A 14,963-nucleotide genomic window follows, 5' to 3' on the forward strand; every position below is an offset into this window, starting at 1 on the left:
ACTTATTAGGTATTTAGCAAATGTTTTTCTAAATATCTTTGACTTGGAATTTTTTTCAATTTAAAGGTATTTTTGGTTTATTTTTCCAGCAGCATTAAGAAAGTATATGAGGCTCATTTTAACTAACTTTCATTTTAATAAGCCTCTTTGATGGAGGGGGAAAGAACATAAAAGTTTTTAACTATTATGTGACTTCTTTTATTTGAGCAGCTTCTAAAGTAAAGCAAAATGAAGTCCTAAATGCTGTATATGTTGGTATGTTTTTTGAGGTATGATATAAAACCACTATGAAAAAAGGGTTAGCTATTTAATAAATAAATAACAGCCAACATTTACTGAGCATTTATTTCACATATTCATAGGCATTATTACAAATACCTTACATACAAAATACCATTTAGTTCTTGTCAGAACCCTATAAGCTGGATACTATTAGATACCTAGTGTAATGTTTGGACACAAGATTTGAACCTAGGTTGTGTAGTTGGTAGCTAAATTGTACTGCTTCCAGCTCTTCGAATAAATATCTTCCAAAAGAGAAATTAAAAATTGCATACATGATGAATGTTTGTCTGATTTTAGGTAATCTAGCTTTATTAGGAGTTAATTGGCAAATGTTTTTGTTTACGTTAATAAACCTCTAAAAGAGTATTTTCAGTTCAGCTACTCAATCAATATTCACATGTTAGATATTCTTGGTTTGGCAGTAGATGCTTTGAAAATTTTTTAAAAATGTGAAATTTCTCTATAAAAGTTGACCTAAAAGATATTCCTTCTGTGGTCCAGATTTGGGAGACAGTCTAGGATTAGGAAACCAAATGTGTTATACACTTAAGAGATCGTGGAATCAAACATACTGTGTTAAGTATGTTTGGCCTGTCACACTAATTGACCACTGTGTTATTTGAGAATTCCTTCTTGCCAGTCTTGAAAGGAAGTTTAAAAATAGTTTGAGAATGTACTGGAAATTTTTTGTTTAGATTTGAATCATAGCTCTGTACTTTTTAATAGTGATTTATGGTGTTAAATGATAGGTAATGGATAACATTTGGAACAGTATCTAGTGAATAGTTGCCATTTGGATATTTACAATTATTTTTAGCAGTAACAAAGCTTGTTTTAAGAAAATTTAAAAATCTGAATTGATAAAATATAAGGAAGGAAATTATATATAAATAATATTTTCCCCTCAAACCATATAAATAGTTTATTGTAGGATTTTGGAGTAACTTTTGTTAGTATGTGTTTGTAGTACATATTTTAGTATATTTTTTTTATTTCTTGCTTAATCTGTGTGTGCGCCCATACTACAGGGGATTGAACCCAGGGCCTTCACACTGAGATGTACCCTTGGCCCTTATTTTTTATTTTCAGATAGGGTATCACTAAGTTACAGAGGCTGGATTTAAACTTTCAATCCTACTGACTCAACCTCGTAGAGTCCTGGGATCACAAGAATGAACCACCATACCTGGCTTAGGATGTTTGAAAACTAAAGCTCATTCCTGTAATCACAGCTACTCAGAAGGGTTGGGCTGGGAAATGGCAAGATTGAGGCCAACTTTGGCAACTTAGCTGGATATGTTGCTTAGCATTCTCCTTTTTGAATCCCCGCTTTTGTCAGAGGAAGAGTATGGTATTGATAAGCTTGGTGAGAGAACACCTTTGTCTTGTTCCTGAAAGCTTTTTACCATGATGTGTTGACAGTGGGTTTGTCATGAATGGCTTTTATCAGTTTGAGGTAAGGGCCTTGTATTCTTATTTTTGTAAGTGTTTTTGATGACAAATGGATATTGGATTTTGTGATAAAAGGTGTTTTCTGTAATGAAATGACCATGTGATATTTATCCTTCTGTTTATGTGATGTATTACATTTGTTGATTTATGTATGTTGGACCATCCCTGCATCCCTCAAATGAAGGAGTTTTTCCTCCTTTTGGTAAGTTCTACTAGGAATTTATGAATTTTGTTTATCCTTTCAAAGAACAAGCTCAGGTGCATTAATCTTTTGTATTTTTTAAAAAATTAAAATCTCAATTCCATTCATTTCTCCCTTGATCTTTATATACTTTTACAAGTTTTGGATTTGGATTGCTCTTGTTTTTGTAGGAATTTATGGTGCATGATTAGATTATTTGCATGGGATTGATTTTTTTTTTTTTAATGTAAGCACTAACAACTATAAACTTCTTTCTTAGAACTGCTTTCATTCATATGATTTGGTGTGTTGCAGTGCCACTGTCATTTGGTTCTAGGAATGTTTAAAAGTTCTTCTCTGATTTCTTCTGTGACTCATTAGGTATACAAAAAGTATTATTTATTCCTCATAGTTTCAGCAGTTTCTTTTGATGATTTTTAGTTTCATTCTACTATGACTTGATAGCTTACTGTAAATTATTTCAATTGCTTTGTATTTATTTACTTTATGACCTTATGATATGGCCTATTTTGGAGAAAGTTCCATGTGCTGCTGACAAAAATTTGTACTCAGTAGCTGTTGGATAAAATACTCTGTAGATAACCTGTCAAATTTGATTGATTGTATGGTTCACCTCTGATTTTGTTGTTGTTGTTGTTGTTGTTAATGTTTTGGGTCTGGTTGACTTATTTGTGAAAATTAGGTATCAGCCCAGAAAGATCATGGCAAATGTTTAGAAAAGGCAGGTTATGGGGGTGTGTAATATTCACATTTATTTTTTAGGAGTATTTCTATTGATTAATTATCAATTTTAATTTTATGAGTTTTATTATATTAAACAATCTGTACTTAACAGGAAAATAAAATATCAATAAAATAAAATTAAGTTTTTTATATGTGATGAGTGTTTAGAATAAACATCATTTTCAACATAACTGTTTACCTTCTTACAAGATCTAAAAGATATAATGGTGAAAATAAATTTTTATGTGAACTACAATGAAAATACAAACAAAACACTGCCACTGAAGTAATCCTTGCTTCAATTATTTTACTCAAGATAGTCTTCATACATGACAATAGCATGTTCCGTACACAAGTCTCGCTTACACTTACAGCATGTGTGCTTTCCTTTCCTGTTTAGCAGATCATATAAGTCACCTCTCATCTTCCTCTTTTTCTCAGGAGCTTCCTATTATTCAGTGTCCACTTAGGAAAATGAAATATCAAATATATACTGAATTCTTAGTATAACATCAATGTTAACTACATCAACTCTTTGCTTACTAAATTTTAAAAATAATAGTGATAAATTCCAATGTGAACTATAATGAAAATACACATAAAACTCTACCACAAAAATAATCTTTACTTCAGTTATCACACCTAAGGAGGTTTTCACACATAAGAAAAGCATGTTCCCTACACGAGTATTCAAGTATTGCTTACTCTGATAGCACATGTGTTTTGTTTTCCTGTCTCCTTTGGTAGGAGGACATACTTGGCATCTTGCTGGTCTTCTGTTTTTTTAGGAGGTTCATGTGATGTTTCACGTCTGTTCACAGGTGTGCTCCAGAATTCTTTTGAGGAGTTCTTTGGGTAAATACATACTGTTCCTCTGTTATAATTGATCATTTATCAATTCTAGTCCCAATCCTCTAAGATAATTTCTCCATGATATTTCATGCTTATTTTCTTTGTAAACTGTGAAACTATTTATGCCTCACATATTTAGGATTGAGTAAAACACTACCTTTGGCCAATGCTTTGTGTTTCCAGTGACATTATAGCTGCTGCATAACTCTTCAACAGCATCTACTCCACCTTTTGTTTTTTTGTAAAATGTGACCATTCTGATTTCATTTGTGTTGAGGATTCCCTATTAATTTATTTGTTTGTTTTTGAAACATCTTGTTAAGTAGTCCAGGCTAATCTTGAGCTCACTATGTAGCACAAGCCGACCTTGAATTTACAGGATCTGCTTGTTTCAGCCTTTGGAGTTCTGGGATTACAGGTGTGTGCCACCACACCTGGCCTCACTATCAATGTTATCATCATGGTGTAATGTTGACAATATCAATACTACTTTGTTTTTCTTTACCATATAGAAGGGCAGTGTTACATCCTTCTGAAATCCAAAGATTGCATTATACATTTCTGTATTGTAAACTTGCAGCAGTTTTTCAAGAATCTCACCTTTATTCTCGCAAATAGTTCTGTGCTGGTCAACTGGTATTCTTTTAGCAAATAAGTAACTTGTGAACCAATTGTCAAATGTGACATTTGGGTTACTTTTTGAAATTGGCGCTTCATACAGTTTATTACTGAACGAAGAAAGACCTGGTAGCTGAGTTCCAGGATAAATACCTAAATTCAAGGTGTAAAATGTCTTCACACCTACCAAGGCATATATTTTTTAATACCATATTTAGAAGGTTTACTTGGCATATATTGCTGAAAGCTTCAACAGCCAAGAAATGGTACAAGTTGTTTGTCAGTTGTCATGTATTCGGTCGATGTACAAATTACTTGACAGTCTGAAAGAAAGCTTACAACAAATGAGTGAATAGCAGCCAGACTGTCAGATTTTTTTCTTTCTTCCTTGGCATATCTTTTTGTCATCAAAATGTAGGCAATTCTGAAGGAAACCAAATGTCTTGAATGTCATTATTCTAAAAATCTCAGTGCCACACCTGTCACTTCCCCGTAAATCCTTTAGATTCTGAAGATTAGAATGATAAATTCCTGTTATGAAGGCTTTTAGTTCAGATAGTGAGGTGTCATGGTATATTTTTGAGTAATTTTATTGATGCATACAGAATATTTTCTTGTATTTCATTATTAGTATAGTTCAAAACATCTTGTAACATATCACCCGTTACAAATAATTTCCAATATTGAATCACAGTGAATAAAATTTTCTGACCTAGTTCTCACAGTGAATTGTTCAACTATACATGGCCATTTTGACTAGTGAAATATTTATTTACTTTACTGTTTTATTCCTCATCTGAATCAAGATCTTCATTCTGTACTTCTCTATCTGTCATATCTGTCATGTATTGCTAGCTTCTTTGGCTTACAAGATCCAAGTTATCATTGGTAGCTGAATCACCCTATGACTCGCTTTCAGCCTCCTCCCAAAGTTGTGAAAGTGGAGTTTTATACAAGATTGTACTGAAATGGACTAATTCTACAAGAAAAATGAAACAAAAACTAAAATTTAGTAAAATTATGAATACACAAAAATATGACTTGGTGCATAATGTGGGTAAAACTCACCCATTTACACTTCAACACGTGTTTACACTTTGCTGTTTGTCATATCAAGTGGTGAACACAAAGATTGCTTCCTGTATTCCATCAGTGCAGCTGCTGAAGTGCATAGCTGGCTACCATTATGCTCAGGTACATATTTTCATTAGAAAATTATGGTAGCGGTGTCTGTGACCCAGTATGAGGAATTGAGTAAAATAGTCTACTATGATTGGTGTTTATTTGTCCTTTTATGTCCAGTAGTGTTTGTTTTATGAAATTGGCTACATGGACATTAAATTTACATGTTTATAGTTGTTATCTCTTCATATTGAATTGTTCTCTTTATTAGTATATAGCAAGCAACCTTTTTTGTTTCTTGTAATTGATTTTGGCTTGTGGTCCCCAAGTAGGATAGCTACATTTTGGTTTTTTTAAGATAGCTACTCTTGCTTCCTTTAGGGTTCCTATTGCATAGAGTATCATTCTCTATTCTTTCATTGTCAATCTGTGTGTTTTTTGTGGATGAAGTTATCTCTTTCCGTCAACATACAATTGAGTTTTGAGTATTACTGTTGAAAAATATTTACTGAATCCTCTCACTGAATTATTTTTCCTTCACTGATTCTTTTAACTACTCTTCCAGTTAGATGTATTTTTTCATTTGAGCTATATTGGCCTCACTGTCTCTATCTTGGATTTCCTTGAATACTTTCCACAGTGCTAGTTTGTTGTTCATGAATTTTTTAGATTTGGTTTTTTTTTTTTATTGAGTTTATTGGTACAATCTAGGTATACAATACAGTTACATTCATCATTGGGATTCTGTACCTTTACATAATAGGTCTTGATTCTCATTTTTTCCCCTTGTCCCTGCCCTCCTTTCACCCCCTCCTCCCTTCCCCATTTACAAACACTTTATTTCCATTTTTTCAGTTTCTCATATTTTTTTCCTCTCCCTTATTACCTTTCCCCCACCCTTCCCACTTTCTGTACACCTTTAGCCCTTTACTTCCTAGTTCACATTATTAATTATCTCATTAGGATCCTGTGTACTATTATAGTTTTCACACCAAAGAAACTATTTGGTATTTCAGTTAAAGAAATCTCTGTATGAACATTAAAAATAGGGAATCCTAAAATAAAACTAAAAAGAAAAGTAAAAGAGAAAAGGCAGTGATGTAACATTAAAATAATCCTTAATTCTGGAGATGAAAATGGTCCTTAAACATATTTAAATTGCTTCTTGTGCTTATAGTCTTATCTTATTCTTTTTTTCATTATTTAGAGAATACTTTATTAGTTTCTGTAATGAAACCCATGTAGATATGACCTTACATAAATTAAAAGGAGTAGGTGAAAAAAAGAGTCAACAAAAGGCCAATAACATGTCAATAATAAGTCAGTACATATCAGTTATAACCAGCAATGTCAATGGCCTCAACTCACCAATCAAGAGAAATAGACTGGCAAAATGGAATAAGAAGCAAAATCCAACAATATGTTGTATACAAGAAACACACCTAGTGCAAAAAGAAGCCCATAGACTGAAAGTGAAAAGATAGAAAACAATTCTTATTGTGACAGGAGCCCAGAAAAAAACAGGGGTAGCAGTCTTATTTGCAAAGTAAATTTCAAACCAAAACTGATTCTAGTATTATTGATGTAGGATGGTACTGTATCATACCTCTATGAATGTAAAATATCTTGTACCTGCTTTATGATACATAGTAGGGACCATGCTTTATCAGAGCTACATTTAATGATATTTACTCTAGAATGTTCTCTTTCCAGATGATGATTAAGATGGTAATAAAAAAAATGGTGCCACGTACCACAACAGCAACAGAACTTTGCTGTTTGCTGGATATTATTCTTTTGTTTTTGTTTTGTTTTGTTTAATGGAATGTGCTGAATGTCTATAATTTTGTTCAGATGACTGCAGAACCTGGAAAAGCTGTTGCTGCTATCGATGCATAACATACTGCTATTATTAGTCTTTTTATATAAATATAAATATATATATACATATATATATATGTATATATATAAATTGAATTTTGGGAAACTTTAACGGTGCTGTCAACTTTGGAAAAAGTTATCCCAATTTACTGTGTTGAGTTTGTATTGTACAGAAATGGACAGCCATATTGGTCTAGAAATGTTAATTTTTTTATTTTTATTTTTTATTTTTTCCCAAGTGTATAGATTTGTTTTTGTCATGGAAAGTATTTATCCACAGTTTTGAAGAATAATTTTGCAGGATATAGTAATTTTACCTGGCAGTTTCTTTCTTTTATGGCTTGAAAATCTTTGTTCCAAAATCTCCTGGCCTTTAAAAGCTTTGTGTTGAGAAATGTGCTGTTAGTCTGATGGGCTTGCATTCATAGTTTACTTGATCTTTTTCTGTAACAGCTGTTAGTATTTTTTTTTTTTTTTTGCCCTGAATTTCTGGGTTGTTGACTGTGATGCAGCTTGTAGATCATGGCTGTGTAGGATTCTATATGGCTCTCTACCTGGATAGTGAGTTCTTTCCCTAGGTTTGGAACGTTTTCTGCTATGATTTTGGTGATTAAATTTTTATACCTATACTGTCATTTGCTAATCTTTCCTTAACTCCATTTTTTTCAGTCATCTGGTGGCTGTTAGAGCCAGCTTTCATGTTGTCTTGTTTTTACTGAATACGTGATATACCTCATCAATCTTTCTTTATAGTCCTGAGTGTCCTCAGATTGGTTAATCTTCCTCCCCATACTTTCAATTGACTTTTTCATATCCAGAATTTCTGTTTGATTCCTTTTTGCAAGCAATAATTCTTTACTAAAGTGGACATTCATGTCTTACGTTGTCTGTAATTTAGTCAACTTTTTGTTTATGGCTTTTAAAAGTGTGTTGAATATTTATTAAATCATTTATGTGTTTATTTGCATCCTCTTTGAGCTCTTTGACCATCTTATGCATTTGCTTATTTCTTCTTTGATCTTTACAGGCATTTTAATCATTTTGTTTTTTAATTCTTTGCCCCAACCTTCCTCTACTCCAATACCCATAAGATTATCTTTTAGGGAGCTGAGAGTATTTGGAGGTATATTATTACCTGTTTTCCTATGTACCCATGTTATTTTACTGAGAGATGAAGATGAGTTAAGGAGGAAGACTCTTTCGCTACTGTAGAGATCTTTAGTGTATGTCTCCCTGTCATGTGACTTTGTTTTTAGTTATGTTTTAGTGTTCCTACACCTATTTAACCCATTCGGCATAAAATAGAATCAGTCCCTGTGACTGCATTGCAAGGAGAGAACAACTACTAGTTACATCAGCATCTACAGAACCAATCATATATGAATCATATATGTTTTTTTATTTTAGTAACCCTAGTCAGACAATGAAAAAGTGTTGATGATGATTAGGCATGCTGTAGAGGACAATAGGAAAGGTAGAAAAGGAAGAAAGTAATTGAGAAAGAAGGGAAGCACAGAAAAAGACAACAGAAAAAGAAAGAAAAGAGATAGGATATTGGTAATTTTTATATCTGGAATGGAGGCAGGGGAAGAGGGAAGATGGAAAGGTTATTTGCTGGGGCAGGAAAAAAAAGAAGAAAGAAAGTGTATTTGGGGATGGAGTGAAGTTGAAAGAAAGTTGGAACCAATTAAATATGCTGATAAAAAGCTTGTGTTTAATTCCTCATTGCACAACTTTGTGAAGGTTAACCTGACATGAAAGATGCTGTATAAACTAAAGCAATAATTAATTCTTATTCTCCACTTCACAAATATAAACAGCACACACACACCATTTGAAAGGAAAAATCTACACACATACACAGAGAATACTCTCAGTCTTATTTATACTACAGTAGAAATTGAACCAGTGTGCTCCTAAAGCTTACATAAAAAATAGAGACCTTGTCTTGTAGCATTTGCTGGAGACTGAGCTCCAGTCCTCTGCTTTGGGTGTGTCAACTAGCGTTTGAGTGGTTCTCCTTCAATTATTTATTCCCTTGCCTACGGGTGAGTGAAGAGATGGGGAGGTCTAGATGGACACTTTGGACTATTTTTCATTCTCTTAGACAGAACTCTGCTAGGTTTCAGCTCTACTCCTTGTGAGCAGCCGGGGGCTGGGGGTGGGGTTTGCCTGTCTTATTATCAGACTCCTTCAGTTGTATTGGAAGTGCAAAGGGCATGGTGAGACTGGTCAAACACTCAGTCTTTCACTGACCACTGGAAGGACATCCTTGGTCTCTGTCCCCTACCCTTCTACCCTCTATGATAATCCTTTAAACTGCTTTTGTCTGTTCTTATTATGCCCATCTGGTGAGTGTGCACCAACACACAACACCTTCTGACCATGCCACTCCTCTCCATCTTTCTGTCTGCCTACACCATACTTTGTTCACAACTCAATCTTTATCCAGCCTAAAAAAAATCAGTGGCATTTAGGGCTCAGGGAGGGCCTTCCTGCTTGGAATTCAGTAGCATTTGGGGAACCATGAGAGGGAGCTCACAGCGGCACAGATCTCAGTAGCTTTTGGTAAATGATGGAAGGGATCCCACATGGGGCCCCAACAAGTTCTGAAGTTTTTGGAGGGAGGGAGATGGGTATCATATTGTGTGGCTCAGAGGTCAACAGCTTTTGAGGGGTAGGAGGGAGAGTGCCTACTCTAGCACAGCTACTGCATGCCCTGTGACTCACTGTCCCATAGATCTCTCAGTGCCTAGTTCTGGGTCTCTGTTTCTTTGTGTCCCTAGGGTTCACCATCCAATGCCATCACTGCACTCTGAATAATTCTCTGGCTTGTGCTTTTCTTAGTGCCCTAGTCTGAGGAGGTCCTCTCTTCAGGATATCTCTCAGTGGGCTCTGTTTCTCAGTGGAAAGAAAGGAAGGTAGGGCAATTGGGTACTGGGCCGTGGCAGTCATTTGCAGCAGCCTGGTAGCTGCTGCTGTATTTGGTTTCTTTACTCGAGCGGTTAGATCTTTTCCCAATGTGATATTTGCTAGACCTGGACTATAAGCAGTGCTGGAATCAAGAAGGGGCCTTGCTGCTTTTTCTAAACACCTCTGATACTGGTTCATCTGATGGGCGGTGGCTTCAAGTTGTCTTTCTATGTGTGGTGCCCAACCCCTGCCTCTGTTTTCTGAGTACCCACGGATCTTGGTTAGCATCGTCTTTCAAATGTCTTGTAAGCACTGCTACCTGTAGCCTGACATGATGCCTCTATTATACTGTCTTGTTCAACTTAAAACCCATTCTCCACTTTCTGTCAAGAACTGTGTTCATAATAGTTGGTCACTGCTTGGAAAAATGGATCATTTTGCTAATTTTGGAATTTTCTGAAAAATAAGCTTATTTATATCAATACTTTCTAAATATGTTTCTTTTTTGTTATATATTATGTAGGTCGACTTGCATGGCTGGTATACTTAGTTGGGACAGTTGTAGGAGGAAGATTAACATATACCAGTACGGATGAACATGATGTTATGGATGGAGAATTATCCTGTCGGTAAGTAGCAAACATGTAATTTACAGAAATTTATGTCGTTATAAATAAATTTAGTTGTTAAATTAGTATTACAAGCTAAAGTATTTTGTATGTGACCTTTTGGGAAAGGTATTATTTTTCTTTTTCATTTGATAAGTTATTTTTCCTTGTATTGATGAGAAAAACCAAGGCTTAGAGTTTAAGTTATTTTAGAAGTTTAATCTCCAGCGATAGGCTAAAATATGTTTTAAATATTTGTGCAAATGATGTGCTGAAGATTTAGTTTGCTTTATATTGCTTAGTCTGATTTGGTTGTATTGGAATAGTGGTAAAATTGGGCTGATAGACATCAAAAGTAATAGGTAGTAGGTTAATTAGTAAAAACCTTCATTATGATTTTTCACATAATGACCATAGCCTTTCATAAGAAGCAATTGAATTATTCTCTGTATGCTTGTGTTCTAAACTCAAGAAAATCTCTATATACAAATAAAACAATTGAGTTGATCTTCTGTATTTTATTTTTAATGACATTGTTCCTTATTACAGAGTTGTGAATGTTTTTATTGAAGACTTCAAAATTCAAATGAAAATAAACAATTATTTTAATTTGATGATTACTACTGTTTTGGTATACTCTGAATCTTCAATGTATGTGGCTTTATGTACACAAAATGATTGTTTATAAACTTATTAAAACAAAAATTATGATTATGTTGTTTTGTAAACTAAAATGGAGGTAATACCTGACTCATTTGGGCTATTACAAGAATCATATGAGTTAATAGGTTTTTTAAAAAAATTCTTAGAACAATGCTTGGCAAATAGTAAACACATACCTTTTTTTTTTAAATCGAACATAGTACAGTATTATGGACATTTTGCCTAAACATGAAATATTCCAAGTTGTACTATAAATTAACTATATCCTTGGTTTTGGAATTTTAGGTTCTGTTTTTCCTTATTATAAATTGCCATCAAGTGGATATTCTTTTAGCTATATTTATTTAAATTTAAAACATTTATTAGAGTTCATTCTACAAGCTCTTTGTCTGGTCATGTGTATGTAGCATTTTATTTTATTTTTATTCATTTATTTTTTTTTTGGTACCAGGGATTGTACTTGGGACTTTGCACTTGTGAGGCAGTCTGTGGCACCACTTGTATGTAGAATTTTAAAGGTGTAAAGTTCATATTACCATATGTATTACCATATGACCTTTTGGAAGAGTTCTACCTATTGAGCATTTATAATCTGAAAACCCCAGATCCAAAATGCTTCCAAATCTGAAACTTTGAGTTCCAAGATGACAGAAAGTTTTTGATTTTTTGAAGCCTTTTGATTTTGTATTTTCGGGTTAGAAAAGTCTGTCTGCCCCCCACAAAAGAGTCTATACCCCAAATCCAAAAACTCCCTGAAATCTGAAATTGTTCTTTTTGTTTTTAAGCATTTCAGATAAGGGATACTCAAGCAGTATCTATTTATCCTCCAAACCCAAAGACTGTGAGAGTTGTTTCTTCAGCAGTTGACTACTAGATAGTAGGGTGTGTGTGTGTGTGTGTGTGTGTGTGTGTGTATATACACACACACACACACACACACAGTTGCAAGTTTTAATTAACAAATGTCATTTCATTTCATAATTCTTCATTTCTAGTGGTGTGAAGCAGTCTTTTCCACTCCTATTTTTAACATTTATGATTTTTCTTCATGTGATTTTTATATCTATTGATTATGTCATTTGATTTTTTTCTGTTATTCTGTAATTTATAGTAATAGCTCAGTATATATTGAAGATCTTATATTTTGCTATTTAAAGTGTTAATTAACATGTTCTAGTGATTTGAAATACCACTTAAACCTTACACAAAATTCTAAAGTCTCTTTCCAAGTCTTGCATACCTTTCCATTAATCTAGAAGTAGGTTGTTGCGCCACTGTCACCCTAATAATTTCTTAAAATTAGTATCTGTAGCTGTAGTATTCTCTCTCATTGTTATTTAGAAATATATTCTTAAGTGTTTCATAAACTTACTGTAATTCTGAATAGAAATTTTATTTTCACTTTATACCCTTTCCAGTCTTTAAAATGTATTTTAATAAAATTTGAACCTGAATGCACATAGTTTTAGTTTTTTGAAGCTTTGTTTCCTATATCAATTAAATTTTTTAAAGATATGAATAGTAGGTACTTGGCAGTCTTTTAAATTTTAATCAAGTAAAAAATATGCCTTTATGTCATCTTTTAAGATAACATTAAATATTCAGCAAAATGAAAATTAAGTATTCTTTTCATTTTTTAAAAACTCATTGAATAGGACTGTATAGTGGTACTTCTTCCTGAGAAAAATGTAAGGAATAAAATCAGGTATATATTTACCAATTATAAAAATTAAATCATTTTTTCTATCCTCTCCTATCCCTGACTCTTTCCATGTGTCTAGTCGTGGTTCACTCAATTGCCCAAGCCTGGATCATAAAAGTTGTCCTTCATTTTTTTTTGCTTTTTTCTTTCTCCAGCATCCATATATGCATCAAATCCCATTAGATCTGCCTTGAACTTATCTCACTTATTTTTGTTTCCTCTGCCAGTTTAGTTTCTGTCATCTTTTACCTGGACTAGGGATTCAGCTTGTAAATGAACACCTTGCTTCCTCTTTGTAGCCAGAGTAATCTTTCTCAAGTACAGATTTGATTATGCCATTGCTTTGCTTTTCTCTGAAAAAACATTCCATTGGTTCTTATGGTTTTTCTATGGATTAAAATCAAAATGGCTTATCAGGCTCTTTATGATCTGACTTCTGCCTTTCTCAATAGCCTTATCTCCTGTCACTGCTTGAGAGCTATAGTAAATATTTTTGAGTTCATAAATGAGCCAGCTTTATCTTCTTTGTCTAAATGGAGCCACATGCTGCTGCTTCTTGACACTGTCTTCATATTAGTCACTTTACCATTTCTGTGACAAAATACCTGACACTTGAAACTTAAGGAAAGTTTTTATTGTTTTTGTCTCAAGTCTCACATGATTCTCTAAAGTATAAACAGCATTGCAGAAGGGGATGGCGAAGGAAAGCTGCTTGCTTGATCGAAGGCAGCCAAGAAGCTTAGAAAGGGAAAAGAAGAGCAGGGAACAAGGATACACTCTTCCGGGTCACACCCCTAGTGACCTGCCACCTCATCTCCGAACATGAGACTCTTGGGAAGTATTTTAGATCTGAACTATAACCTTTCACCCTAGCCCCCAAAAGACTCATGTCCATCTCATTATTCAAAATTGTATTTACTCCATCTAACAGTCACCATAGTCTTAATAGTTCCAGCCTTGCTAAAAAGACCGAGTCCAAACTCCTTTCTGAGACCTGAGACAAACTCTTAGCTGCGAGCCCCTTCAAAAACAGTGCACTGGGCATATATTCTCTCTTCAAAAGGGAGGAAGAGGGGATGGGAAGGAATGGGACCAAAGCAAGATGAAGTCCCGTGGGGCAAACATTAAATCTTACAGCTCGTGCACAAAACTCAGTCAAGGCGGGTTGTAGTGTGATGTGAACTCCAGAGGGCTTAAGTAATACCATCCCTATGACCTACCTTGCCTGTTGCCTCCCTCATGTTGAGTAGGCTTTGCTTGCTGCCTACACTTTCCTTCAGCAAGCATTCCACATTACTGGCATCTCTAACTTTATGGCATCTCCACTCCACCTTTTTCATCACTCTCACAGCTTTACACATTGCTGTCCCAGGGGCATATTGCCTCATCTTTCAGGCAATCCTTTGAAATGTGGGTCAAAACCTCCCAGACCCTCCAACTTGAACATTGTAAGTGCCTGACAAAACAGTAAGTAACATGGCTGCAATAGCATGACCTCCTTTGACCATCTCTTCAGAGGCCTCTCAGTGCTTGGATAGCTGTACTTAGGAAAACAGGTCCCTAGATGATCCTGAATAAGCAGTGTATCCTGGGACTCTCTTCTGAAAGCAGAGTTTTTCTAATGAGTTTATTTATCCTTTTATGCCTTTGAGACTGAAGTGAGTGGCATCTGGCCAGTTCCTGAGATGCCTTCAAGTCATCTATCCTATTGCCCTGATACAAACTCATTGACTTCTTTTTAATGCTAATCTTTTCAGCAACCATGCTCTCTTTGACCCCACCTTTGCAGGTATTTCGTTTCTAAAGAAACCATAAACATTTCAAATCATTCAGCTCTGTTTTTTTCTTTTCTTTTCCCTTTTCTTTTTCTTTTTTTCTTCTGATTCTCACTATGGAGCTGACTAAAAGCAGCCAGCAGAACAAAAGGCACAGTATGTCATAT

At 34.4% G+C, this 14,963-nt stretch overlaps 1 protein-coding gene across 1 annotated transcript in view; it reads left to right on the forward strand.

The window, feature by feature from the left end:
* Ranbp17 (RAN binding protein 17) overlaps window positions 1-14,963 on the forward strand; it is a gene marked incomplete at its 5' end in the record, with an annotated part of 334,601 nt that overhangs the window by 53,591 nt on the left and 266,047 nt on the right. Inside the window, one exon of the mRNA XM_033761473.1 lies at window positions 10,572-10,677. Coding sequence (XP_033617364.1) covers window positions 10,572-10,677 — 106 coding nt within the window. The remainder of the gene's footprint in view (window positions 1-10,571; window positions 10,678-14,963) is intronic.

This window comes from Fukomys damarensis, unplaced genomic scaffold (assembly GCF_012274545.1).
Source record: "Fukomys damarensis isolate Sample0158 unplaced genomic scaffold, DMR_v1.0_HiC HiC_scaffold_9, whole genome shotgun sequence".
Taxonomy (NCBI): domain Eukaryota; kingdom Metazoa; phylum Chordata; class Mammalia; order Rodentia; family Bathyergidae; genus Fukomys; species Fukomys damarensis.